General features: G+C 50.6%; 1 protein-coding gene and 1 long non-coding RNA gene across 7 annotated transcripts in view; both read left to right on the top strand.

The window, feature by feature from the left end:
* Positions 1–7308, top strand: part of USP32 (ubiquitin specific peptidase 32) — a 250342-nt gene extending 243034 nt beyond the window's left edge. For all 6 annotated transcript variants that reach the window (XM_084985059.1, XM_084985061.1, XM_084985058.1 and 3 more), the window contains 4 exons: positions 529–817; positions 2413–2837; positions 3729–3821; positions 5002–7308. In XM_084985059.1, the coding sequence (XP_084841185.1) occupies positions 529–817; positions 2413–2837; positions 3729–3821; positions 5002–5175 (981 nt within the window). In that variant the 3' untranslated portion in view covers positions 5176–7308. The remainder of the gene's footprint in view (positions 1–528; positions 818–2412; positions 2838–3728; positions 3822–5001) is intronic.
* A 6434-nt stretch (positions 7309–13742) lies between these two features.
* Positions 13743–25608, top strand: part of LOC110256037 (uncharacterized) — a 46852-nt gene continuing 34986 nt past the window's right edge. The window contains exon 1 of the long non-coding RNA XR_014821359.1: positions 13743–13879. This is a non-coding gene — a long non-coding RNA (uncharacterized LOC110256037). The remainder of the gene's footprint in view (positions 13880–25608) is intronic.

The raw sequence follows: 25608 nt of genomic DNA on the forward strand, positions 1-25608 counted from the left end.
GAGAAACCAAAAAGGAGAAGGGAGATTCTTACGCTCTTCAGGACAGTTACACTCCCTGGTAGCAGTCAAAGGATGTGGTAAGAAAGGAAAGACTGCCTGTTGGAGATTGAGTAAGTTTCATCTCTAAGAAACGCCTCCACTTTTCTTCAGAGCATTCAGTGTAGTGTTCCTTCCCCATGGGTACATTTAGGAATGGATCTGCTGTGATACTAGAGAGAGGTGAAGGTCAGTGTATATGTATCACAGACTCAGATGACATGCAAGTGTAAGCTCCCAGGGTGCTGAAGAAATTTGCCAGAGCGTTGTGGGTTACTCAGGCTATGAAATAGGGGGGTCATGTTAGCCATACAGCTCAAGGGCAATGGCCCGACTGTTATTACATGTTATGTAATAAAATATATTCTTTGGGTGGAAGGATGTTATGTTAAATGTTTGGGGAACACTTGTATGTGTTTGGGGGTTTTTACTGTATATTTTGCATCTTTAGAAGTCTTTAATGCAAGTGGTTTTTTATCTGTTCTTCTCCAGATTATTCACCTTAAACGATTTCAATTTGTAAATGGTCGATGGATAAAATCACAGAAAATTGTTAAATTTCCTCGTGAAAGTTTTGACCCCAGTGCTTTTCTGGTGCCAAGAGACCCAGCTCTCTGTCAGCGTAAGCCACTCACACCCCAGGGGGATGACCTCTCTGAGCCCAGGGTTGCGGCAGGAGAGGTGAAGAGAGGGGATGCTCAGAACTCAGCGGGGGAAGACGACGTGCTTCTGAGCAAGAGCCCCTCCTCACTCAGTGCAAACGTCATCAGTAGCCCCAAAGGTGAGGAGGCCTAGGGGACTTCACGGAGCCCAGACCTCACTCCAGGAGGGGCTCTCGGGGCCCCTCCAGGCTGCATGTTTCCTCCGGCTTCCACTCTGGAGCAGCAGCTTGATTGTTGTACAAGGAACCTACCTGGAATGAGACCTGTCTAGAATTGAGCTCCGTGACTTTTTGCGAGAGATACAGACTCACCAAATCTATTTTCTCATTCCTGAAATGAAGATGATGCAAGGGTCACAGAGTGAGGATTTGCTACCTCACAAGTAAAGCACTTTAGGAGTTCCACTTATAGCTCAGTGGGTTAAGAACCCAGCTGGTATCCATGAGGATGCAGGTTCAATCCCTGGCCTCACTCAGAGGGTTAAGAATCCAGTGTTGCCATGAGCTCCAAGTGTAGGTTGCAGATATGGCTCGGATCTGGCATTGCTGTGGCTGTGGCGTAGGCCTGCGGCTGCAGCTCCAATTTGACCCCTTGCCTGGGAATTTGCATATGCTATGGGTGCAGCCCTAAAAAGAAAAAAAAAAGAATAAAGCACTTTTATATATAACACCTGCCATTTGGTGATCATGAATGATGTTGTCATCCGTGTTCCCTTACAACAGGGGGCTCTCAAAGTGTAGTCTGGGAATCCCTAGACAGTCTCTCATTCCCTTTAGGGAGCCTGGAGGATAAGAACCATTTTCATAAAAATACTAAGTATTTGCCTTTTCACTCTCATTCTGTCACAAGTGTACAGTGGAGTCAGAGCCAATACTGCAGGTGATATTGTCAGTGATGTGTGTGCTTATTCATTGTGTTTTTCAAATTCCTGAGTTTTAATTTCAAATACAGTAAATATTGAGAGATGTAATCCTAATACATGAAAGTTCTAGAGGTCCGTGACAGTTTTTAAGGGTATATGAAGGAGCTGTGACCAGTTTGAGACCTGCTACTTTACCAGCTTGTGAAAGGTAGAAATTATAGAGAGAGAGTTGCCAATATCATGCACAGCAGTAGTAAGTACTTAATAATTGGTGATTTTTTGTTTGTCTTTTGTCTTCTATGGCCGCACCCGAAGCATATGGACGTTCCCAGGCTAGGGGTCAAATCGGAGCTACAGCTGCCGGCCTAGAGCCACAGCAACATGGGATCCGAGCCACATCTACAACTTACACCACAGCTCTCAGCAACACCGGATCCTCAACCCACTGATCGAGGTCAGGGATCAAACCTGCAACCTCATGGCTCCTAGTCAGATTTGTTAACCACTGAGCCATGATGAGAACTCCTTAATCTAATTTTTAAATCTAAAGGTCCTTTGTCTAATACTGTTTTGAACTGAAGCTGCCCTGAATCATCTTCCTGCTGCTCTCTAGGTCTGTACCTAGTTGTACTTTACATTTTCAGGACGTTGCTGCTTCTGGCGGTTTGGCATTGAGGAGGACAAGGGTGTAACTTACTGGCCACATATAGGAAGGAAGAGGAGCCAGTCAGGATGCCCCTGTCTTTACCTTTCTGTGTCTACTTGAGAAGTTGACTTCAAAGTTAGCCTTTGGCAGCTGGTGTCACTTGTGACGTTTGGGTTTATGACTCCTTTCTTCTCCCCTTTTTACAGGTTCACCTTCTTCATCAAGAAAAAGTGGAGCCAGCTGTCCCTCCAGCAAAAACAGCAGCCCTAACAGCAGCCCTCGGACTTTAGGGAGGAGCAAAGGGAGGCTCCGGCTACCCCAGATCGGCAGCAAAAATAAACTCTCGAGTAGTAAGGAGAACTTGGATACCAGCAGAGAGAACGGGGCTGGGCAAGTTTGTGAGCTGGCTGATAACTTGAGCCGAGGACATATGCTGGGAGGCAGCCAACCTGAGCTGGTCACCCCGCAGGACCACGAAGTAGCTTTGGCCAACGGATTCCTTTATGAGCATGAGGCATGTGGCAATGGCTACAGCAATGGTCAGCTTGAAAACCACAGTGAGGAAGACAGCACTGATGACCAAAGAGAAGAGAGTCGTGTTAAGCCTATTTATAATCTGTATGCAATTTCGGTAAGTGGTTTGTTAAATATGGTTTTCCGAATGATCTGCCCTTTTCAGTGGTTTATTTGTTCATCTTCATTCATTCATTCATCCAGTATTTTTTCAGGGCCTGCAATTAGGCGACGAGCTTGATGATAGACAAAGTTAGCAGTAGATATAACTTGGCCTTTTGGGTAGAATTCAAGACACTCACAGTGTAATGAGGGGGACAGTCGTGTAATCATTATAACCAGAGTCACAGGTTCAAGCCGTTCGCAGTTGTGTGTTTCTAAGGAATTTTTGCTTCCCAAAAATAATTACAGCCTGTAAGATTTAGAGGGGTTTTTTTGTTTTGGTTTTTTTGGGGTTTTTTTGTCTTTTTGCCTTTTCTGGAGCCGCTTCCCACAGCATATGGAGGTTCCTGGGTTAGGGGGTCAAATCAGGGCTGTAGCCGCCAGCCTACACCACAGCCACAGCAACACGGGATTCGAGCCATGTCTGCAACCTACACCACAGCTCATGGCAGCACCGGATCCTTAACCTGCTGAGCAAGGCCAGGGACCGAACCCGGCAACCTCATGGTTCCTAGTCGGATTCGTTAACCACTGAGCCACGATGGGAACTCCAGAGGGTTTTTTTTTTTTTTTTTTTTTTTAATTTAGTTTACTGAAGTATGGTTGATTCACAACATTGTGTTTCTGATGTACAGCAAAGTAATTCAGTTCTACATACGTATAATAGTCTGCACCTGCTAATCCCGAACCCCCACTCCCATTTCTCCTCTACCCTTCTAGAGTTTTTAAATTTTCAGTTTTCCTCTTTGATGTGTTTTTGGAAAAAGGACCTAATTAGATCCAAATACTGTGCCTGGCCAGAATACTGTCAGCTACTAACGTACCTCCACTTTCTTCTCTCTTGCAGTGCCATTCAGGAATTCTGGGCGGGGGCCATTACGTCACTTATGCCAAAAACCCAAACAGCAAGTGGTACTGTTACAATGACAGCAGCTGTAAGGTAAATATCCCCAATCTTTGAATAAAAGAAACAGAAATGTCAGCAGTTCTGGAGGACATTTGTTGAAATAATGGACTTTCTCCTGAATAGGAAATAGTTATTTCCATTAGAATCAGCATAAAGATGCCTTCAACATAAAGGAACAAAAATGATATGCAAAGTAGAGACTGAAAACAGGAAGGAGTTGCCATCGTGGCGCAATGGTTAATGAATCCGACTAGGAACCTTGAGGTTGTGGGTTCAGTCCCTGGCTTTGCTCAGTGGGTTAAGGATCCAGCGTTGCCATGAGCTGTGGTGTGGGTCGCAGACATGGCTCAGATCCCTCGTTGCTGTGGCTATAGCGTAGGCTCGCAGCTACAGCTCCGTTTGGACCCCTAGCCTGTAACCTGGGAACCTCCATATGCCATGGGAAGCGGCCCCAGAAAAGGCAAAAAGACAAAAAAAAAAAAACAAGAAAAAGAAGGTATTGGTTAAGAAGGAAAAGTTCTTATATGTGAGGTACTAGAATTTAACAGGGTTTTCTTTCTCTCTTTTTTTTTTTTTTTTTTTTTTTTTTTTTTTGTCTTTCGTCTTTTTTGGTTGTTGCTGTTGTTGTTGTTGTTGCTATTTCTTGGGCCGCTCCCGCGGCATATGGAGGTTCCCAGGCTAGGGGTCTAATCGGAGCTGTAGCCACCGGCCTACGCCAGAGCCACAGCAACGCGGGATCCGAGCCGCGTCTGCAACCTACACCACAGCTCACGGCAACGCCGGATCATTAACCCACTGAGCAAGGGCAGGGACCGAACCCGCAACCTCATGGTTCCTAGTCGGATTCATTAACCACTGCGCCACGACGGGAACTCCGGGTTTTATTTTTCTATTTTGTTTTGAGTTTTGTCATTCTTTTTTTTTTTTTTTTTTTTTTCCCATTTTACACCTGCGGCATATAGAAGTTCCCAGGCTTGAGGTAGAATTAGAGCTGCAGCTGCTGGCCTACACCAGAGCCACAGCAACTTGGGATCCCAGCAGAGTCTGTAGTCTACACCACAGCTTACGGCAACACCGAATCCCCAACTCCCCGAGGGAGCCCTGGGATCGAACCTGCGTCCTTATGGATACCAGTTGGATTTGTTGCCTCTGAGCCACGATGGGAAGTCCGCCGTGATGGCTTTTTTATTAAAGGCTTTTCTTGCTCCTTCAGGAACTTCACCCTGATGAAATCGACACCGACTCTGCCTACATTCTTTTCTACGAGCAGCAGGGGATAGACTATGCACAATTTCTGCCAAAGATCGACGGCAAAAAGATGGCAGACACAAGCAGCATGGACGAAGACTTCGAATCTGATTACAAGAAGTACTGTGTGTTACAGTGAGTCTCCCACTCTGGCTGCTAGACAGGCTGCTGAGGAGGGAGATGACTCCCTGTAGCTGACATTTGGCAAAAGCGTCACTGAAAGGCAAGCTAAATGTAGTTATTTTATCCTGTGACCCTGAAGCACAAAATAAAAATCCTAATTAAAATAGCAGTTAACATAACAGTAGTAAGAATTTTGTTTGGAAGTGTCTCACACGAGCTCTCTGGCAGAGAACTTTTTCAGGCCGAGCCCACCATTAGCCTGTAAACAAAAAGGTTTGGCACCAGCCACCTGGGACCAAATAAGAACTAAATTGTGCTTGTCCAGATATGAACAAACCTGTAGTGAGTATAGTTTACCAATAATCCTAACAAAATACTAAGAGTTTCCTTGGAGTCAAAGTAAAACAAAAATCGTAGTGTTGTCTGGGGACGACATGATATGCTACCTCCTTTTTCCTGAAGTTTTATTCCATTGTGTTGACTGATAAGATGGAGAAAGCAAGATCGTGAGGTGTGCAGAGGAGTCTTACAGCATGGATACAGGTTTTTCAATTTACTTTTTAAACCATTCTCCCGCGCTCTCTCTGTCTTTATTGCTTTTTGTTTTCATTGTATTGGTGTTAGAGACACAACCAGTCAGTGGCAGCAGAGGCATATATGAGTGGTAGTCAGTCTGAAAAGGAGAAACTCTTAAGAGCTGTGTGCCTTCTACCCAGGGCCTTGCTTGGGAGACCCTGTAGGGAAAGGAAAAAGCATCCTGGGAGATCCAGCTCGAATGGCCCTCCAGATAGAGGCGGCTTACCTCGAGGATCCTGCAAGTGCCCTCGAAAAAGTGTCCCGCCCCTGCTGAGCGTGGGAGGGGAGTGGCCAGTATTTGCACCATCTCTACATGCACTGTTGCACAAAGAGCTTCTGAGAAGGAAAGTGGGAAAAACGTAGGTGGTATTTTACAATTAGTGGTTGGTTGTTCTTTGTTTCTTTGTTTTGCACTTTAAGAGACAAATATGTGCAAATGAACTTTTCAAACCTTGTTCCTATGTGGTGGCTGTAAGGGCTATGAATTAACTTGATTGGGGTATTTCCCCCTATCATATTAACCTTAAAAACAAAACACATCCCCAACATCGATAGTGTGTAGTTGATGGTTTTAGGAAGTAAACTTTTGTTTGCATGTCCTTTATTTTTCTTTTTTCTTTTTTTCTTTTTTTCTTTTTCTTTTTTCTTTTTTTCTTTTTTTCTTTTTCTTTTTTCTTTTTTTTTGGTGTTTGTCCTTTTTAATTTTCATTTTGAAAAATTTTTCAGTAGTGGTCATCACAAGTTATGTTTCTTTGCTCACTTCATTTTTTTCTCTGATAATTCAAAACTGGAACAAAAGTATACATGTTATTTATTTCGGGCAGCATTTTTTTCTGTGTTGTTTTTAAATATGTACTCAAAGTCGATATTTCACCTTTTCTTTTTTTGGTCTTTTTTAAATTCATCTGGACCCTGGAAGTTGATTCTTATTAATTCTCAGCTTCCATTACCTGTCCTTCCTCATAGATGGTAGGTCCCAGTGTAGTTAAGCATTCATGTTCTGATACCTGAGGCTGGTTGCTATCCAGTTCTCAGAGCGTTTGGGAGGGTTGTCTTCAGTGAAGCTGAAACCCTATTTAGCAGAAGACTATCATTGAAGGGAGGAAGGAGCAGCCTAAATGGTGTAATAAGCTAAAGTCACACAAAGTGCAGACTTTATGGTTTCATGATTTTCAGAATATAAAATCTGTCCATTCCTACCTGGACAAGTCCCATGAAAAAAGTGGAAGATTTTAAATAATTTCCTTACAGATGTTTTATTTAAGCAGGTAGCACAATCTACTAATGTTGTTTGATCTGTGTTTGTTATATTGGTTGTAATTAATTTTTTTAATTCATGACTAGCAGAAAATTTATTAAATTAACTAACTACATTCACCTTGTAAATTACTGTATAAAACTTGTTGACAATGCACTGACTTTAGAAAGATGTTAATGTACATAAATAGAGTGTAAATAAAATAGTGTTGATGTACTGAAAGACGAACTGTATAAAAAAGTATTGGTAATTGTATATGGAGTGTACCTGTTTATCTGTAACTATTATCCAAACAAATTAAATACTGTGGATGCATCTATGTGCTTTTTTTTCTCTCTCTATACAAGCGAACCCAAAAAAGACAAGTTCTTTAGCCTTGCTCTCTGTGACCCTGCTTTAATTCTCCTACTTGAATAATGCTTACCTGACAGAGTGGAGGTTTTCTCCCGTGTCTGAGCGGATGGGAGCTCTGTTGACGATAGAACAAGATCCCCGCCGCAGTGACTGGGGAAACTGACTTAACTTTGGTTTCTTCCCTGTTAGGAAGTTGCTTGGAAGGCACTGAGGGGGTCGGGAGAAGGGTACCTTGCTGGTTTGGAACCTAGAATTGATGGTGCAGTAGTTTTCATGCAGATGAAGAGATCAGGTGAAAGACTGACGATCCCGAATGGCTCAGCGGAAACTTAACTAGCATCCATGAGGACGCAGGTTCGGTCCCTGGCCTCACTCATTGGGTTAAGGATCTGGCGTTGCCATGGGCTGTGGTGTATCTGGCAGCTGCAGCTCCGATTTGACCCCTAGCCTGGGAACCTCCATATGCCACAGGTGCAGCCCTAAAAAGACAACCCAAAAAAAAAAAAAAAAAAGAGAAAGACTTACTTGTTCAAGGCCTTGAGATGATCCTGGGTTTCTAGGGGGTGCTGAGAAACCAAGGATACCCTGCTGGGAGCTCTCCAAGGAGGCAGTCGGCAGTGCCAAGAGGAGTGGAAGAGATGTGGGTCCTCCGCCCTTGGTCCTGTTTATTTACCTTTAAAATTAGAATACCTGCCTCCTGGGCTTACAGTAAATAAATGAAGTAATAAATGCCAGGCACAGTTTCTGGGTAAAGGCAAACTCCCACCCCCAGAGATTCAATCCTGTTTTGCAAAGAGGTTTTTGTAGTCCCTTGCTGTACTGACACTAAAAAAATTTATTAACCCTCTGCTCACATTCTCTAAGACCATGAATACACATTGAAAATGCATAGAATGAAACATGTTGAATCAGCAGCAATGGTAGCTGGTTTAAGGAAATGAACAAACAGAAGAAAGATCCCAAAAGTCCTCAAAAATGAAGCACGTCTTCTAAAGTGCAGTCCTATGTCTCTGGCTCTTTATTTTTATTTTATTTATTTATTTTTTTAAATTTATTTTTGTTGTCTTTTTGCCTTTTCTAGGGCCGCACCCGCGGCATATGGAGGTTCCCAGGCTAGGGGTCTAATCAGAGCTGTAGCTGCCAACCTACACCACAGCCACAGCACCGTGGGATCCAAGCCGAGTCTGGGACCTGCACCACAGCTCACGGCAATGCCAGATCCTTAACCCACTGAGCGAGGCCAGGGATTGAACCCGCAACCTCATGGTTCCTAGTCAGATTTGTTAACCACTGAGCAAGGCTAGAACTCCTCTGGCTCTTTAAAAGACAACCTTGAATATCTTCATCTTTGTATCTCAAACATTGTTCCTGGCACATAGGAGGTAAATAATATATGAAACAAATCCTTTGTTTCTTTCTTTCTTAGGGCCACACTAGCAGCATATGGAGAGTCCCAGGCTAGGGGTTGAATTGGAGCTACAGCTGCCATCCTACACCACAGCCACAGCCACAGCCACGCCAGATCCAAGCCACGGCTGCAACCTACACCATAGCTCAGGCAATGCTGGATCCTTAACCCACTGAGTGAGGCCAGGGAATCGAACTGGCAACCTCATGGTTCCTAGTCAGATTCATTAACCACTGCGCCATGACAGGAACTCCAGGCAAGCATTTTTATTTTTAGTTCCTAAATGGCCCTGTAAACTGAGAGTGGTCTTCAGCTTCCCAGCCTATCTGGCTAAGGATGGCAATTCAACATGGAATCTCTTCCATTTGGTGGCATTGCTCACTATAGGTTCCTTTCTTCTTAATTGTAAATACATTGCTCTGTTCAAATGGAGCACGTAGGTGAACTGCCACCTCTACTCCAGATTTTTTTTTTCCTTGGGGCCACGTGCAGCATGTGGAAGTCTCAGGCCAGAGATTAAATCTGAACTACTCCACAGTTGCAGCAATGCAGGTGTATTTCTTTATTTAATTTTTTTTTTTTTTTTTTTGGTCTTTTTAGGGCCACACCCACGGCATATGGAGGTTCCCAGGCTAGGGTCTAATTGAAGCTGCAGCTGCTGGCCTACACCACAGCCACAGTAACTCGGGATCCGAGCTGCATCTGCGACCTATACCACAGCTCACAGCAACATTGGATCCTTAACCCAGTGAGTGAGGCCAGAGATAAAACCCACATCCTCGTGTGTCCTAGTCAGGTTTGTTACTGCTGAGCCATGACAGGAACTCTTGCAGTCTCCTCATTACCCACTGTGCTGGGCTGGGGATCAAACCTGCACCTCCATAGCAATCCAAGCTGCTGCAGTTGGATTCTTTACCCACTGCACCAGTGGGAAGTCCTGCTAAAATTTCACTAGGCTGGAGCCAAAATGTGTAGCATAGGAAACAGATCCCGGTTTTCCTTGATGTACCATCAGGTTCCTTTGTATTGAATTTACAAAGTCAGAAATGCTCCTATCTCTATGATCAGAGAGGCATACAAGACAGAGCAATAAAAAGAAGCTGCCTTTAATTTTGCCAAACTTCCTACCAGTGGAAAGGAAGCTAGGGAGTAAGAGTGTAGGAGTTGCAAATTCAGAGGCCTGCAGGGAACAGGTTGGGAACAGCATAAGAGAAGCCAGTCCCCCTGTGGATGAGAATGGGGAATAGCGGAGACTATGGTGAGTTCTAGGGCTCACATCCATTTAAAGGCTCTCGTTGATTGTTGCCTTGCAGGAATGTGTTCCTAAGCCTTTTATTTCCCCTAAAGAGAAGCCGGAAAGCCAGATATTTGCGCACAGTATCCAATTTAGAAATGTTGGCCATGAGGCGTTCCCGCTGTGCTCCAGTGGGGCAACAGGATCTGCAGCATCTCTGGAGCGCTGGCACGTAGCTTCGATCCCTGGCCCGCCCAAAAAGAAATGTTGGCTGTTAATTTTTTAATTAATTTTTAAACATTGTACTATCCAAATAAAACCTCCTTGCAAGCCAGAGCCTAGCCACCAGTTTTATGCCCTTTGGTGGGTGGAAAGGTCATGGACATGGAGCCCGTTAAGTCAGAGGTCAGGGTCTAGCTCTTGTTGTATTACAACAGCTGTGCACTAAAACAAGTTCCTTAGACCCCCAGATTTGTCATGCCCAATGAGAGGTTACTATAAGGAACAGATAGTGGATGCAAATAGGCACAGACCCTGACACCTACCGGGTACTCAAATAATGGTATTCTTTCCCCACTTAGAGGAACAGAACACAGGTGTAATAGGATGTTATGACCAGGTTCATTACCAGGCCAAAGGCATACAGCTAAAGACATGTGCACATTCTAGGTACAGAGATCTGTGCTTCATTCTCTGGGAGCAGCTCTTTGCAACCTGGCACTTGATCAGCATCATCAAAACCAACAAAGAGACATTCCCTTCGTGGCTCAGCAGTTAATGAACCCGATTAGAATCCATGAGGATGCAGGTTCAATCCCTGGCCTTACTCATTGGGTTAAGGTTCAGGCATTGCCTTGAGCTGTGGTGTAGGTTGCAGACTCGGCTCAGATCCTACATTGCTGTGGCTATGGTGTAGGCCAGCAGCTGTAGATCCAATTAGACCCCTAGCCTGGAAACTTCCATATGTCGTGGGTGTGGCCCTAAAAAGCAAAAAAGTAATAAAAACGAGGAGCACATTGTTAAATGTGCTGATGCCAGAGTCCCACCCACGTGTGCTCTGTGCCTGATTACATCCAGATTTATGAGATCCTTTTCTCCTAAGCAGTCCAAGAATCTGCATTTTAATAAGTTCCTCAGGGGAGATTCTTTTGCAGCAGGTTTGCACTGGTCTGCAGATTGATCTTTTATGGAAACCACTGCTCCAGGGAATGAATCATTACCTCCGGGCTGATTAGGGAAAGATGATATGCATGTGCACACATGTAAGGAGGCGAGGTGGTGGGTAAAATTGTCTCTGATGAAGTGCTGACTGAGAACCTTAGATGGTAGCTGTGGGCAAAGCTCTTAGGCAAAACCAAATGGGAAGGGCAGAGAGCTGTGCCAATGAAACACCAGGATTTTATTGCCAGATGTGTGCAGGGCATTCTAGCAGTCGAAACAGAAAAGGGAGCAGAGATGGGTTCCAGAGACTGTGGGGACCTATTTGAGGTGAGCTGAAGGTGCCTGAGAGCCTAGACAATAACAAGCAGGAAAACCATGTTGGGAAGGCCTCTGAAATTTGAACTGTTACGGCACCTGCCCAGCAGCCCTGCTCCACAGCGCATCAGCTCTGGCGACAGCCCTGTGGCTGTAGGGTACCAGCTCCAGCAGCCCTGTGGCTGCAGCGTATCAGCTCTTTCACCCGGTGAGAAACCAAGCGAGCACTCGGAGAGGTGGAGAACTCAAGTTTATTGCCGGCGGGCTCAGAGGAGATCGCTCTCCAGAGTCTGAGCCCTGAAGAAGGGCTTCACAAGGCTTTTATGGGCTAGTTCTTCCAGGTCCGTGCTTGGCAGACCAGAGTGAGAACTGGCAAAGTAATAGAGGCGGGAGCAAGTTTTACAGAAGCAGATGTGTGGGGGAGGGGTGGTTAGGGGCAGTTTGGCCAGATTTTGCTTAGTCATCATGGCCAGGGTGTCTCCTTTCTACTTTTTTTTATCGAGACATTTTCTCCTACAGAACCAGTTCTTTTTAACTCTTCTTGGCCCATGGAAGTTCTGGAGCCAGGGATTCAACCCAAGCCACAATGCTGGTCCTTAACCACAAGCCCACCAGGGAACTCCCTTTTGGAGGTGGGGGGGAAGCCAGTTCTATTAAAAGTGCTTCACATTGTCAAGTATTTTGGCATAGTTGTAAAACATTTTCATTTGAATCTCTTAAATTCACACTACTCTGAGACCATGCGATTTTTTTTTTTTTTGTCTTTTCAGGGCCGCACCCATGGCATATGGAGGTTTCCAGGCTATTAGTCTAATCAGGAGCTGTAGCCGCCAGCCAATGCCAAAGGCACAGCAACACCAGATCCGAGCCGCGTCTGCGACCTACACCACAGCTCACAGCAACGCCAGATCCTTAACCCACTGAGCAAGGCCAGGGATCGAACCCGAAACCTCATGTTTCCTAGTCGGATTCATTTCCACTGCACCACGACGGGAACTCCAGACCATGTGATTATAAGCAATATAATTTGTGTTAGTTATAACTGAACTTTATCTTCTTTGTCTTTTTTTTTAAAGCCCTCAGGTGCAGCATAGGGAGGTTCCCAGGCAAGGGATCGAATTTGAACTCCAGCTGCCGGCCTACACCTCAGCCACACCAACTCGGGATTCAAGTCTCGTCTGCGACCTACACCACAGCCACAGCCACACCAGATCCTTAACCCACTGAGCAAGGCCAGGGATCGAACCTGAACCCTTATGGATCCTAGTCGGGTTCATTTCCACTGTGCCACAACAGGAGCTCCTGAACTCTCTCTTTCATGTACCCAATCCACTTTTGCCGAAATTTCTCTTGAGAATGAACTTTGGACTTTACCACAAGCCCAAGAGGAATGCAGATGGATGCTGGGCTTCAAGTGCTCCCAGAAGATCAAAGGAAGTAGGGGAAAAGCAAAAAGGGACAAGGCAGGAGTGGGAGGGAAAGTGGAAGGGCTGTGGAAAGGGCTGGAGAACAGAGAGGAGGGCCCAGAGAGGAAAAGGGACACCAGGCTGGTGGAGGCACCCAAGACCCCTGGGAGCCCCGGGGTTGCGGGGACAGTTGGGCTCTTCACCTCTTTACAGCAGGATCCTCTGAGCTGATGGCTAAACCCCAAGAGGCCTTCCCCATTGAGGATCAGCAGGGACCCTCACCCCACCCCAGGATGAATCAGGAGATGCCTGTGGTCTGGCTGCTCCAGCCCCTCGTTCAGGGTTGTCCTCGTAGCAGACACCATGGAAAAGCCATGTCGCCCTGCCTCTTGCAGAACTTGGGGCAGGTCACTCGTCTCCCCTGCCCCTCGTTTCCCTTGTGAACTGTGAAGGGTTTGTCTGAGGTCAGTGGTCTTCAGCTTTTATGGCGAAACAACATCAGGACAGGACCCTTTGCCCCAGCTGCATTTTATCTGAAGCAAGGACGGCTAAAGCAGGTGAGGTTGGAGTTGCTCTAGGTTAAGTAAGGCTGGGGATGGGGTGTTGCTCAAGCAGCTTCTGGAGATCTGGATCAGATGTTCAGCAAAGCACCCTGGACCCTGACGCATTCAGAAAGCTGACCACAGGAAGGAGTTCCTGCTGTGGTGCAGTAGGTTAAGGACCTGGCATTGCTGCGGCTGCAGCATTGGTCACAGCTGTGGCTCGGATTCGACCCCTGACCCAGGCACATCCCTATGCCGCAGGTGCAGGCAGTTAAAAAAAAAAGCCCATGATGCAGTGCTGCAGCACGCCCTGAAGAGCTCCCAGAAAAACGGCCCCCAGCCGCAGCATTCTCAAATCCAAATTCGTGTGCCCGATGCCCAGTGAGGCTAAACAAATGCAAACGTCGGAGTCTGGAGCAGAGAAAGGCGTATTGACTGAGAGGGCGGTGACCATGAAGAACAAGAGGTAAGTTTGTCTCGTATCTGTTTTGCTGGCTGGGCTGGGCATGAGGTTTTTATAGACAGAAGGGTGGTGGGTGCCTGATCGGCTCGTGCACAGTTCTCTGATTGGCGCGTGGCGAGATAACGGTGACGTTTTGCGAGACATCAATCACCCGGTTCCCACCGGCCCCGGGTCTCCATGCTAGTGGGCAGCAGGTAGTCCCCAGCCTCCGCTGGGTGTGGGTCTTAGTTTCTGCAGAATATCTCAAAGGCGTCAGTTTATGTTTATATCTGACTTAAAAGTCAGATGACTTTTATGTGTATCCTTTGAGGAGGAATTAGGACTCTTGTAGAGCCAAACTGTTGTTTCTGGACTGCTTTCCCCTCGCTTCCCTAATTAGTCACTGCTTGAACCTGCTCTTTAGAACTCAGGGAAGGCCTTGAAGACCATGATTTTTTTTTACAAATAAGAACCAGGGCGGGTGGGGGGCGCTTTTTGTACCCACAAGGGACCCACACGGTCCTGCCCCATTTCATCAGGAGAGCAACTGCGTGTCAGCAGGATGGGCCTTTCTAAAGCCATCTTGCTACTCTCAGTACATCCGGGCGGGGGAGGAAAAGTCCGCCAACTAGAGCAAGAGCCAGTCGACTCCCCTCCCTCCCTGCAGAGACCACGGGAGCAGCCTGCAGCTGGCTGGGTGTCTATAGGGAGCCAGCCCCAGGGGCTGTGGCCTTTTCCTGCCAGGTGGAACAAGTTACTGCTGCCACTCCTTGTTTGCAGAGCGCCCCGTGGCTTGGAGTTGCAAATAAACATCCTCTCACTTGGGGAGAGATAGGAAAGGGAGAGGGCAGCATTTATATCACTCATCTATCAAATGTTTATCAGATACCTATGATGTGGCAGAAAGCATTGTCCTGCGCTTGGAATGGGGAGATAAGTTGGAGAAGGCATTTAGCCATCGAGTGGACATGTACTGCTTGCCAGACCCCACGCTCTGCCTGTTTCCTTCATCATTTAATGATTACCATAGCTCTGGCAGGAATGAGTTATCTTTTTATAAATGAGGAAATTGATTCAGTGAGCTTAAGTCTCTTGCCCAGAGGGTCACACAGACAGAACAGTTCTGAGCTGGCTTCGACTCCAGATTAATCTGACTGATTCTACACCCCACGCCACCCCTACTTGCCCCGGAACGGGAGAGTGTGATCCACCGCTTAGCAACTTCTGGCAAGACCGTCAGTCACCTTGGGTCAATCACCCTGAACCCCTAAGAAGGGACGAGGGTCATCATTATTGTGTTGTGATCATCGCTGAAGGAGAAGGTGAAGCCCTTTTACAACCGATAACTCGGTATTATTGTTACATAATAAGAAGGGGAAGTAGGTGTCCTGCAAGCAGCTTCCGCTTCCTCCCCCTTTTCCTGGAAGATGAAAAACTCTCTTGAAGCAAATAGCCATGCAGTGACTTTTTTTTTTTTTTTTTTCTTTTTAAGGCCGTACCCGCAGCATATGAAAGTTCCCAGGCTAGGGGTCAAATCAGAACTGCAGCAACAGGCGCAGCAACACCAGATCCAAGCTGCATCTGCGATCTACACAGCAGCTCACAGCAATGGCAGATCCTTAACCCCCTGAGTAGGGCCAGGGATCGAACTCGCGTCTGCATGGATACGAGTCCGGGGTTTGTTCCCGCTGAGCCACGACGGGAATTCCCATGCAGTGACGGTGGAGGGAGCCTGATGTCCTAGGTCTGTTCTCTTCACCTCTGGAGGCCCAGGGCCTTTAGGAGCTGAACTAAGGGCGGGAGCGGGTGTAGAAGGGGGGGTGGACTAGGGAGGGAGAAAGAAGGGACTCGGGCAGGTCAAGGCCTCTGGCTCCAAGCTGGACTTTGGAATGTCTGATAGTATCTTATCAGGGACTTAGCAGGGATGTGATCATTCCAGAGGCAGGATGGGAAAGACCAGGACTGAATGGGCTGGATTTGGGAAGGCAGCCACCCGCCGCAGAAGCCTGAGAATCCCGTGCTCGCCACTGGCCCCCGGCCAGCCCGGCTACCTGAGACGCCTGGACACCAAGGACAATGCCTCCTCCCTTCAGCTGCAGCCTTTTCCTTCCTGGCCTTTGCTGGGAAGGGAGGGAGAACAATTGAGCCTGACCCAGGTGTTTGCGCTCGTGAGCCGGGGCTCCTAAACCAAATAGCACATGTCCATCCGGCCACCCCAGCAGACCCATTGCGCAGCGGGCAGCTCCTCAGCTGCCTTCCATTCAGTTCAGACTGTGCTGAGTCCCAAAGTGACAGCCCGCTGTCTTTTCCCCCCAGGGTTTATGAGCCCAGCTTTGATTTTCTTATCTCTCCTCTTTGATGAGAGGCCTCCGTCCAAAACTGATGTATGTCAAAAGAGAGAGACAGAAGGGAAGAGAGAAAAAAAGGGGACAGTTGCTGCTGTGGTGCAGTGGGTTAAGGATCCAGCTGTGTCTCTGCTGTGGCGAAGGTTCAGTCCTCAGCAATGGGTTAAGGATCTGGTGTTGCTGCAGCTGCGGCTCAGATTCGATCCCTGGTCTGGGAACTTCCATATGCCATGGAAGAGGAGAAACTATGCCTAATTTGGATTCTTGTACATAACCAGTATAAGTTTGGAGGGAAATCTAAACTCCCCGATTAGAAAAGAAACCCTGGGAGTTCTCACTGTGACTCAGTGGTAATGAATCCAACTAGTATCCATGAGGACATAGGTTTGATCCCTGGCCTGGATCAGTGGGATCGATCCAGCATTGCCTTGAGCTGAGGTGTAGATCACAGGTGTGGCTCGGATCTGGTGTTGCTGTGGCTGTGGCAGAGGCTGGCAGCTCCAGCTCTGACTCGACCCCTAGCCTGGGAACCTCCATATGCCATGGGTGCAAAAAAATAAAATAAAATGAAAGAGCCACTGAAGCCAAGGGCGTGCAGCACTCCTGAGGGGACACCCCCCTGGGAGGGGCAGCATGGCCACCGCCCCTGACAAAGGCTTGGTTGAAATGTCTCATCTTGTAATCCTGTTTGCATGGGTTAGTTTGTTGAGGAAACCGTTTCCTTATCTAGAGCGCAGGCCAGCCTCATTGAGTTTCCTGAACTTGAACCGTCGCCAAATTCCACTCAGCAGCGTCTCTAAACCAGCTTCTGTACCAACTGTGCTGGCTTGGCCCAAACAGCCCTGGGCTCAATGAAAGCTCTCTCTCTGGGATGATGTAGGTGTCACTGGATCTTTCTCTTACCCTTGCAAAACCCCACTTCTCTGTGTAGACATGGACGGCAGCCTCGGGAGGGTTCTCTTAATGTGCCTTTTTTTTTTTTTTTTTTTTTTGCTTTTTAGGGCCACATCTGAGGCATATGAAGTTCCCAGTCTAGGGGTTGAATTAGAGCTATAGCGACAGGCCTACACCACAGCCACAGCAACATCAAATCTGAGCCAGGTCTGTAACTTACACCAAGGCTCCCGGTCACGCCGGATCCCCAACCCACTGAGCTAAGCCAGGGATCGAACCTGCATCCTCATGGGCACTAGTCAGATTTGTTTCTGCTGCGCCATGATGGGAACTCCTCTGTGTGTCTTAAACGGGTCTTTCAGCTGCCACGTGGTGTCCACCTGAGCTTTTAGGCCCCTTCATCCAACTCCACCCCCTGCCTCCCCCACAGACTGGGCACTGGGGGGAGGGACCCACTCTGGTCACTTCTGCTCCGAGGGAGCGTCCCCAAAGCCTAGCCGCTTTCCCCACATGCCAGGGTTTGGGTGCAATTGCTCTTCTGGTTTTTCAGAGGTTGCTCCCACTCCCCTTATGACCCCGACATGAATCCCAGAGGCTGAGCGAGAGAGAAGCCACACAAAGCTCTGCAGCCCTCCGCCCTCTGCAACTCTGGAATCTCACTTGGGCCCAGCGTGTCACGCCCAACTCCTCTCCCTTAAGAGAGGCACCCCCAGGGGGCCACTCAGGCGGCCAACCCCAGCGGGACTGTCCTACCACCCTCCAAGCCGCCCAGATGTCACTCAACCTGTGATGGCTGTGAATCCACAGCTGAAACTAGCCTGAAACCCTGCCTGGACCTGCAGCCCCTTGGAGCCTGGGCAGGCCCGCAGGACGGAGGGGCAAAGGGACTTAGGGCCCCGAGGGCTGGAAAACAGACTCCCTGGAGGGGACACGTGGTGCTCGGGGGACCAGTGGAAGCAGAGGATCAAGCACCTTGTACACCCAGGCCTCACATGTGGAAACAGCTGTTCAAACTCTAACAAAACCAGATTGATTGTGTCAGTCCCTGAAGGAAAGTCTGCATAAATAGAGCTCGGAAAAACCAGGCTTATCTCTCAGGATTGCCCAATGGGCAAGGTAAATATTTAGTCCCAGCCCTGGAATAGTGCCTGCTAAGTCTGTGCTATCATTCTGCCCTTTATTCATTCTGCTGCGTGCCCTGCTCAGTGCGGCCAGCCCTGCCCTGGCACTTCCATCCTCTGGCTCAGAGGGGATCCTCCAGTCCCCTTTCAGGATCTTGGTGGGGGTGAAGTCAGGGTGTGGGGAGCAGAGGCTGGGGAAGGCTTCTCAGAGGAGTCACTTCGAAGCCGGGTTTTGGCTGCTGTGTAGACCTCATGAGACAAGCCACAGGCAGGCAGGGGAGGGCCAGGGAGCACATTCCAAGTCTTAGAACGGCCCGTGTCCCCAACCTGTCCGATTGGCTCGGTGCTTTCTACATCCAAGCTTCCCTCTAAAAGAGGACTCCCTACGGACTTCCCGCCATGGCTTGGCGGGTTTTGAAACTGACTAGTATCCATGAACATGCAGGTTTGATCCCTGGCCTCGCTCAGTGGGTTGGGGATCCAGTGTTGCGGTGAGCTGTAGTGTAGATCACAGATGCGGCTCAGATCCCACGTTGCTGTGGCTGTGGCGTAGGCTGGCAGCTGTAGCTCTGATTCAACCCCTAGCCTGGGAACCTCCTGATGCTGCGGATGTGGCCCTAGAAAGACAAAACAAAACAAAACTGTTAAGAGAGGACTCCCTAGAAGCATTTTCAGGTCAGCAGCTCTCTGTTCAAGCAAGGACTCACTGGCTGGCAAGGGGCGAGCTCCTTTCCCTGGCTAAGCCTCAGTTTCCTTCCACAAGTGCTGCTAAGAGGGTAGTTTGAGCATCAGATTCTCTGGGTCCAAATCCTACTCTCCTTGCTAGCCCTGGGTCCCCGTGTCTTTCATCTCTTTGTCTGAGAGTGCAGAATATAGAAATGCCCACATCAGGAGTTCCCGTCATGGCGCAGTGGAAACGAACCCAACTAGGAACCATGAGGTTGCGAGTTCAATCCCTGGCTTTGCTCAGTGGGTTAAGGATCTGATGTTGCCATGGGCTGTGGTGTAGGTTGCAGACGCGGCTCGGATCTGGCGTGGCTGTGGCTGTGGTGTAGGATGGCAGCTACAGCTCTGATTCAACCCCTAGCCTGGGAACCTCCATATGCCTCGGGTGCAACCTTAAAAGGACAAGAAACCAAAAAACAAACAAACAAACCTGCCCATCTCAGAAGGACCAAGAGAGAGCATGTCAAATAGTTTCACCTGAGTAAACGCAAGCTGGTCTTATTAGCCTGTTATTTGTGCAGCGCGGGGCGTGGCAGTGCCTGCCCCAGAGAGTTCTTCTTAGCAGGCATTGGTTGTGAGTCTTCTTCGTGCTCTGCGCTGTCCGGACAGTTGAGTCCCCAGGCGTGGCTTCCTGGGGGGCCGATGGCGTTCAGTGGGCAGCATGTTTACTAAGGAGTTGCCTCCAGGTCCAGCACCTGTGGAAGGGGGGCTGCTGGAAGCAGGATTGAGAAGGATGAGAAGTGGAGCAGCCACATGAGTGCGGTGGTAACTTCCATGGGCGCCACCGTGAGCTCTGAAGCTGCAGCGGCCGTTTGGGGTTACCCTAAATGGGGCCCATACTTTAGTCCCCCTTCCCTGCCCCGTTGATCCGGCTTTGGCTGGGGGGCTGCAGAAAGGAGTGTGACTTTGGAGTTCCCATTGTGGTTCAGCAGTAACAAACCTTGAGGATGCAGGTTCGATCCCTGGCCTCCCTCAGTGGGTTAAGGATCCGGCATTGCTGTGAGCTGTGGTGTGGGTCACAGACGCGGCTTGGTTCCCAAGTTGCTTTCGCGGTGGCATAAGCTGGCAGCTGCAGCTCCAATTTGACCCCTAGCCTGGGCACTTCCAGATGCCACACATGCGACCCTAAAAAATAAGAAAAGAGAAAAGGAGTGTGACCTTGAGCAAAGGGGCTTCCTCTCCCTGGAGAGGCCAGCAGCTAAAGGTGTCTGTACTTTGGCAGCACCCAGAGCTGGGACCCGCTGCTGCCGATCCTTGCAGGGGACTCTGAGCTTGTGTCCACCGCAAGCAAGAAACCAAATGTGAAAATCCCCACAGTCCGGGAGCCGCTGTTCCAGTGGAAGTTGACAGTTCTAAAGGTCGCCAGCCGAATTAAACGCGACGAGGTGTAAAGTACTTAAACCAGGGCCTTGCGTAACAGATGAGGCCTGGGAATAGTGTTCTCGAAGGTAAACAGATCTGGGAGGTTACAAGGGGAAAGGTGTCTAATGTGAACCCAGGGGATGTGGCCAGCTACCGGCCTCCAGATCCTTCTCTGCCTGCACCCCAGGCTGTGAGCTGGACGGGCGTTCCCGCCCTGACGGTCCCGCTCCTCTTGAGTCTCTCAGTTTGTAAATAAAACCCTGGCATCGCGCCCCTTCAGACCGCACCCCCGAGACGGCAGCCAGGCGCTGCCTGAGGGCTCCCTTCCGCACGAGGTGGCTGGGATGATGGGTGGGAGCCCGGCTGCAGGAAGGGAGCCCTGGCACATCCAGCCTCAGGGAGGGGGGCTCGGGCCCAGACCAGGAGAGGAAGATAAAGCGATTTCCTTGGCACCAGCCTCTCCCAAGTCCCTGGAAAACAGTGGGGGGAAATCCATGGGCAGAAGGGCCTGTTCCAACGCCCTTCGGAAGCCAGCCCTCCCCACCGGGAGCCTGATAAACCAGAATCATCTATTCTGGAGGGAAACCCATTGACCAGCCCGCTAGCAGTTCCTGGAAGGTGTGGGCAGCTGGAGGGAGAGGGGGGATGGCCAGAGGGGGAAGGGGTGGTGGTCTCAGCCTCTGGGCCCTTCTTTGGTCCCCCCTTCTCCCTTGGCCTGTCTCCCTGGGGTAGGTGGGGTGCGGGTTAGGGTCATTAGACCTGGTAAACCAAATACACGACACCCAGTGCAATGTCAGTTTCAGATAAACAACACATGATCTTTCACTGTAAGCGCGCAGCTTGGAAGGGATGCACTTCTGTGTGTGTGTGTGTGAAAATGTAGTCGCCGTTTAGCCGCAACGCAAACGTACCTGGCAACCCTAGCTGGGTGCAGGCCAGGTCCTGGGGGAAGCCTGCAGCACATCCAGGACAGGAGAGGCCCACTGGCAATCAGCAGGTACGGAGCCTGTGCTGGAGAGCGGGGGACGTGGGCCCGTGAGACATCCCAGCCACTTGGGAAGAAGGAGGGGAAGGGCCAAGGAAGATGACATGGGAACCCCGTCCCCAGCCCAGTCCATCCCACAGCAGGAAAGCAGACACCCAGCCAGACCCCCCCCACACCAACAAGGCAGGGATGGGAGACAAACGGCAGCCTGGGCTTCCACTGGCCCCCTTGGTTCCTCCTGATGGCCTGGGTGATTCTAGGCCACGCTGGGCAAAGGTCAGACTGGGAAATCTGGCTGGGTGTTCTGTTCTGGGCATGGGTGGAGTGCTGGGGGGGGATGTCCCTGCGTGTCTGGCAGGGAGACGGCCCGTGGTGTGCGTGAGGGGGTGTGTCTCCCCCAGGGAGGAGCATCTCTGTAACCCCACCACGCAGGCCACTGACCCCAGAGGCAAACCAGCACATGGCGCCTCTGGCTCCCACCCTCCGCCCACTAGTCCCTACCTCCATCCCCGAAAGCAGCCGGTGAAACGGGACCCCTGTCCCCAGCCCAGTCCATCCCACAGCAGGAAAGCGAACACCCAGACCCCTATACCCATCTGTAGGCCCCACGCATCCTTCAGTCCTCCCTCTCCTAGGGAAACTGCACAACTCAGATTGTGACTTGAGCCCATGAGCTGGGACCTTCACCCAGACTCAGACGTGAACCCATTGTTTTCAACTTTTTTTTTTTTTTTTTTTTTTTGGCTTTTGAGCGCTGCACCCATGGCATATGGAGGTTCCCAGGCTAAGGGTCGAATCAGAGCTGTAGCTGCCAGCCTGTGCCACAGCCACAGCAATGCCAGATCCAAGCTGCCTCTGCGACCTACACCACAGCTCACGGCAAGGCTGGATGCTTAATCCACTGAGATCCCGTGTTGTTGTGGCTGTGGTGTAGGCGGGCAGCTACAGCTCCAATCTGACCCCTAGCCTGGGAACTTCCATATGCTGCGGGTTTAGCCCTTTAAAAAGAAAAAAAAAGGAAAAGAAAAGAAAAATGACCAAAGTCCCCTCACTTATCTAGTCAGTAGGGAACAGGGACTCAAATCCATGTCTGTGCGGCTCTGGGGCCCCAGCTCACTGCCTGTGTTTTAGGTCTGGTCCTGCTGTACCTGAAGAGTCTGCTCTCCCATCAGGAGTCTTAGGGGATGAAGTTCCCGTCGTGGTGCAGTGGTTAACGAATCTGACTAGGAACCATGAGGTTGCAGGTTCGATCCCTGGCCTTGCTCAGTGGGTTAAGGATCCAGCGTTGCTGTGGCTCTGGCTAGATCCCTGGCCTGGGAACCTCCATGTGCCACGGGAGTGGCCCTAGAAAAGGCAAAAAGACAAAAAAAAAAAAAAAAAGAGTCTTAGGGGAAAGACACCGATGGGGATTTGCTCCCTGAATCCTCAGTCCCTGGCACAGAGGAAATAATACTGCAGCCAACACTTGGAATTTGAGTCCTCAGGCGGGAGCAGGGCTCTGAGGAAGGAATTGGCTTGTGACTTGTCTGTCCTGTCGCTCCCTCCAAAGGAAGCCCCTCCCTGGGTGCAGACCGGCCGGGACATGTCCTTGGTCCCTGGAGGAGATAATGCCTTTGTCCCTGTTCAGATAAATAAACAGAGCCACTAGACCTCGTGTGGTGCAAAGGTGCAGGAGCAGCGCCCCACCCACCGACGCAGGCCTGGCCTTCCTCTCAAGGTCACCAGGAGGAGCCTGAGGACAGTGAGGCCCAGTTTGCCAGAAGGGCCGAGCTTAGCCCATTTTGCAGGGGGGTAAAATGAGCCCCCTCCCCCCCCCCCAGCAGAGAAGCCACATCGCCATTCCTGCCAAATTACCTGCTTCCCTGCCTCTTCCCACCAGCCCCAACCCACATAGGGGCACAGAGCCTCAGGGTCACACGCCCCTGGGGTGCCATTCAAAATGCAGTCTCTGTACAGACACCCCCCGGAGCTGGGTGACACAGAAGCCTTTATACTTCCATGTGCACGTGTGCACGTCCACCACCACCACCCTCGACTCTGGGGCCCTCACAGGCCCTTCTGCTCTCCCCCCACCAACGCCCCCACTTCCCTTCCCCCCCACCCCTGTACTGTCAGATCAGAGCCACAGGAAGCAGGGCCAGCAAGTGTGCAAACTGAGAGCCAAGATGGGGAAGTTTATTTTCTAAGAATCATCTAAACACATGGGGAATATTTTTAGCCCCTGGCAACCTCCCAGATGCCAAATCTAAACAGGGGGCCAGTGGACCGTCCGTCCGTCAGGGATACAGAGCAGCACGTGGAGACAGGGTGGGACAGGGGGCTGCGGACCCCACCCTGCCCCTGGGTCAGAGGTCGGCTCCCTCTGATGACTGTCAAAGGAGAAAGCTGGCCGTGGAGCTGAGGAGGTGCAGAGAAGTGACCCCAGGTTCTGCCAGGCCCCAGAGCCCCTCTCTGGGTCTCGGCATCCTCATCCGTGCAACGAGAGAAACACCACCCTTATAGGATGGCCCCAGCGGGCACTCAACAACTGTGCATCATGGGACCTCAGAGAAGTCAGGAGGTGGCCCAGACCCTCAGCCATGGAGACTTCCCCAGGCCTGGCCAACTGCATGTGTGTACCCATTGCGGGCCCAATGCAGGAACCCAAGGGGTGTCAGAAGCGAATGGAAGTAGGAATGGGGGGAGTTCCCCTGGCGGTGCAGCAGGTAAAGGATCTGAGGTTGCAACTGCTGTGGACTGAGCTGAGTCAGGAGCCAGGTGGGGTGGGGCCCAAGGAGCTTAGAGCACCTGCTCCAGAGAGGTGGGTCTGTGTCGGGGGGCGGAATGGAAAGGATGAAATTCCTCAGAAGAGCAGGCTCTCAGAAACACAGCCCATCAGCCTTGCCCTCCAGGGTGCTGGGGCCAATTCCAGGGGTGTGACTGCCCGCTCCCGCTCAGCTCCTGCTCACGGGGTGACCTGCCAGCAGTGACCTTGCTGAGTTGTGCGTGTGCTAACAGCATCTGCACCAAGCCTCCAGGGGAGGGGAGGGCAGGCGGAATGCTGGGAGGAGGTCTGAGCCCTGGGCCCTGGACAAGCTGTGCCCATTCTGGCCCCCACTGGCCAGGTTCATTACCATGGGGTCAGAGGGATGGGGGAGGGTCGTGCGCCTTCTCCCTGGAGTTGTGGCGGCCAAGGTCTCCTCATCTCCAGCCAAGAGCTGGGATTTCCTGATTCTGCTGCCCCATTACTCACAGAATGTTACCTTGAGGGCAGCGGTGGGGACAGGGGTTGGGGTGGAGTTGGGGGGGGGGGCGTTCAAGATTCTGTGAGCCCCAAGCCTGGGAGGGGGAGGGGCTGGGGGCAGCCTAGATCTTAGATCCTCCCCCCAGGCTGCGTGGGAACCAACCGAAGAGAACAGGTTCTGGTCCACACAACCCCCTGCTGACACAAGCTGCCTGCTATTGCTATAGCAACGGGAATATCACCACCACCCCCCACCCCCCACGGCTGGCTGTGTGGTCACCAGGAAAGGGAGGGGGTGCTTATTCTTTGTCACAGAGGAAAAAGGGAGAGGGAGGCCTACGGGGGCGGGGGGGGGGGGACACAGCCCTTCTCCCTCCCCCCAGGCTTAGCTGGGGGCGGTCAGGGACTCAGAGGGAATCGGAGTGGGGGAAGGCTTTGGGGTCACCTCCTCCAACCAGCTCCCCTCCACAGACCCAACTGCAAGCCAGGGCTTCCCCTAGCCTGGTTCCCCATCTTCCTGTGGGAAGCTCATCACCTCCAGACGAGAAGCCTGTTAGGAGGCCCAGCTTCACCCGGCAAGGCCAGTTCTTGGCTTCCGCCCCGCTTCTCACACTTCTCCGAAACCCATCTCATGTTCCTCCCCAAATCCAGCCCTGTCCTGAACAGTGAGGTCTCAGAGCCTGGGGCCCCTCAACCCCTGGCTCCCAGGACCCAGGACCAACCTGTGAGACCCTTATTTCTTTCTCCCCTGGTTTTCTGGACCCTCCTCTCCGGATCTGCAGCCTCCGAGTCTCACTCCCTCTTTGGGCCCCAGGAAGGAAAAAAACCACTGGAGACAGATCTTGGGGTAGGGAGGGGTGCCTTCATTGGCGCCCTTAAGGGCCAAAGACCCTAGGATTCACCAGCCAGCACCCCCGCTACTGCAGCTGGCTCCTAACTGCTCCCCCTGCTTCTCACCCCTGCAGCCCCTGCGCCAACCCCCCCCTTCCTCCTCCCCAACTCCCTCCCTCCACTCCCTCCTTTCTCTTCCCCCCTCCCCTCCCTCCCCCCTCCTCCCCCTCCCCTCCCCTCCCCTCCCTGCTTGAACACTTGCTGGC

Source organism: Sus scrofa, chromosome 12 (genome assembly GCF_054392235.1).
Source record: "Sus scrofa isolate SSC_HxYL_T2T_F1_AM1 chromosome 12, Sscrofa_HxYL_maternal_Yorkshire_Landrace_v2.0, whole genome shotgun sequence".
In the NCBI taxonomy this organism is placed as follows: Eukaryota; Metazoa; Chordata; class Mammalia; order Artiodactyla; family Suidae; genus Sus; species Sus scrofa.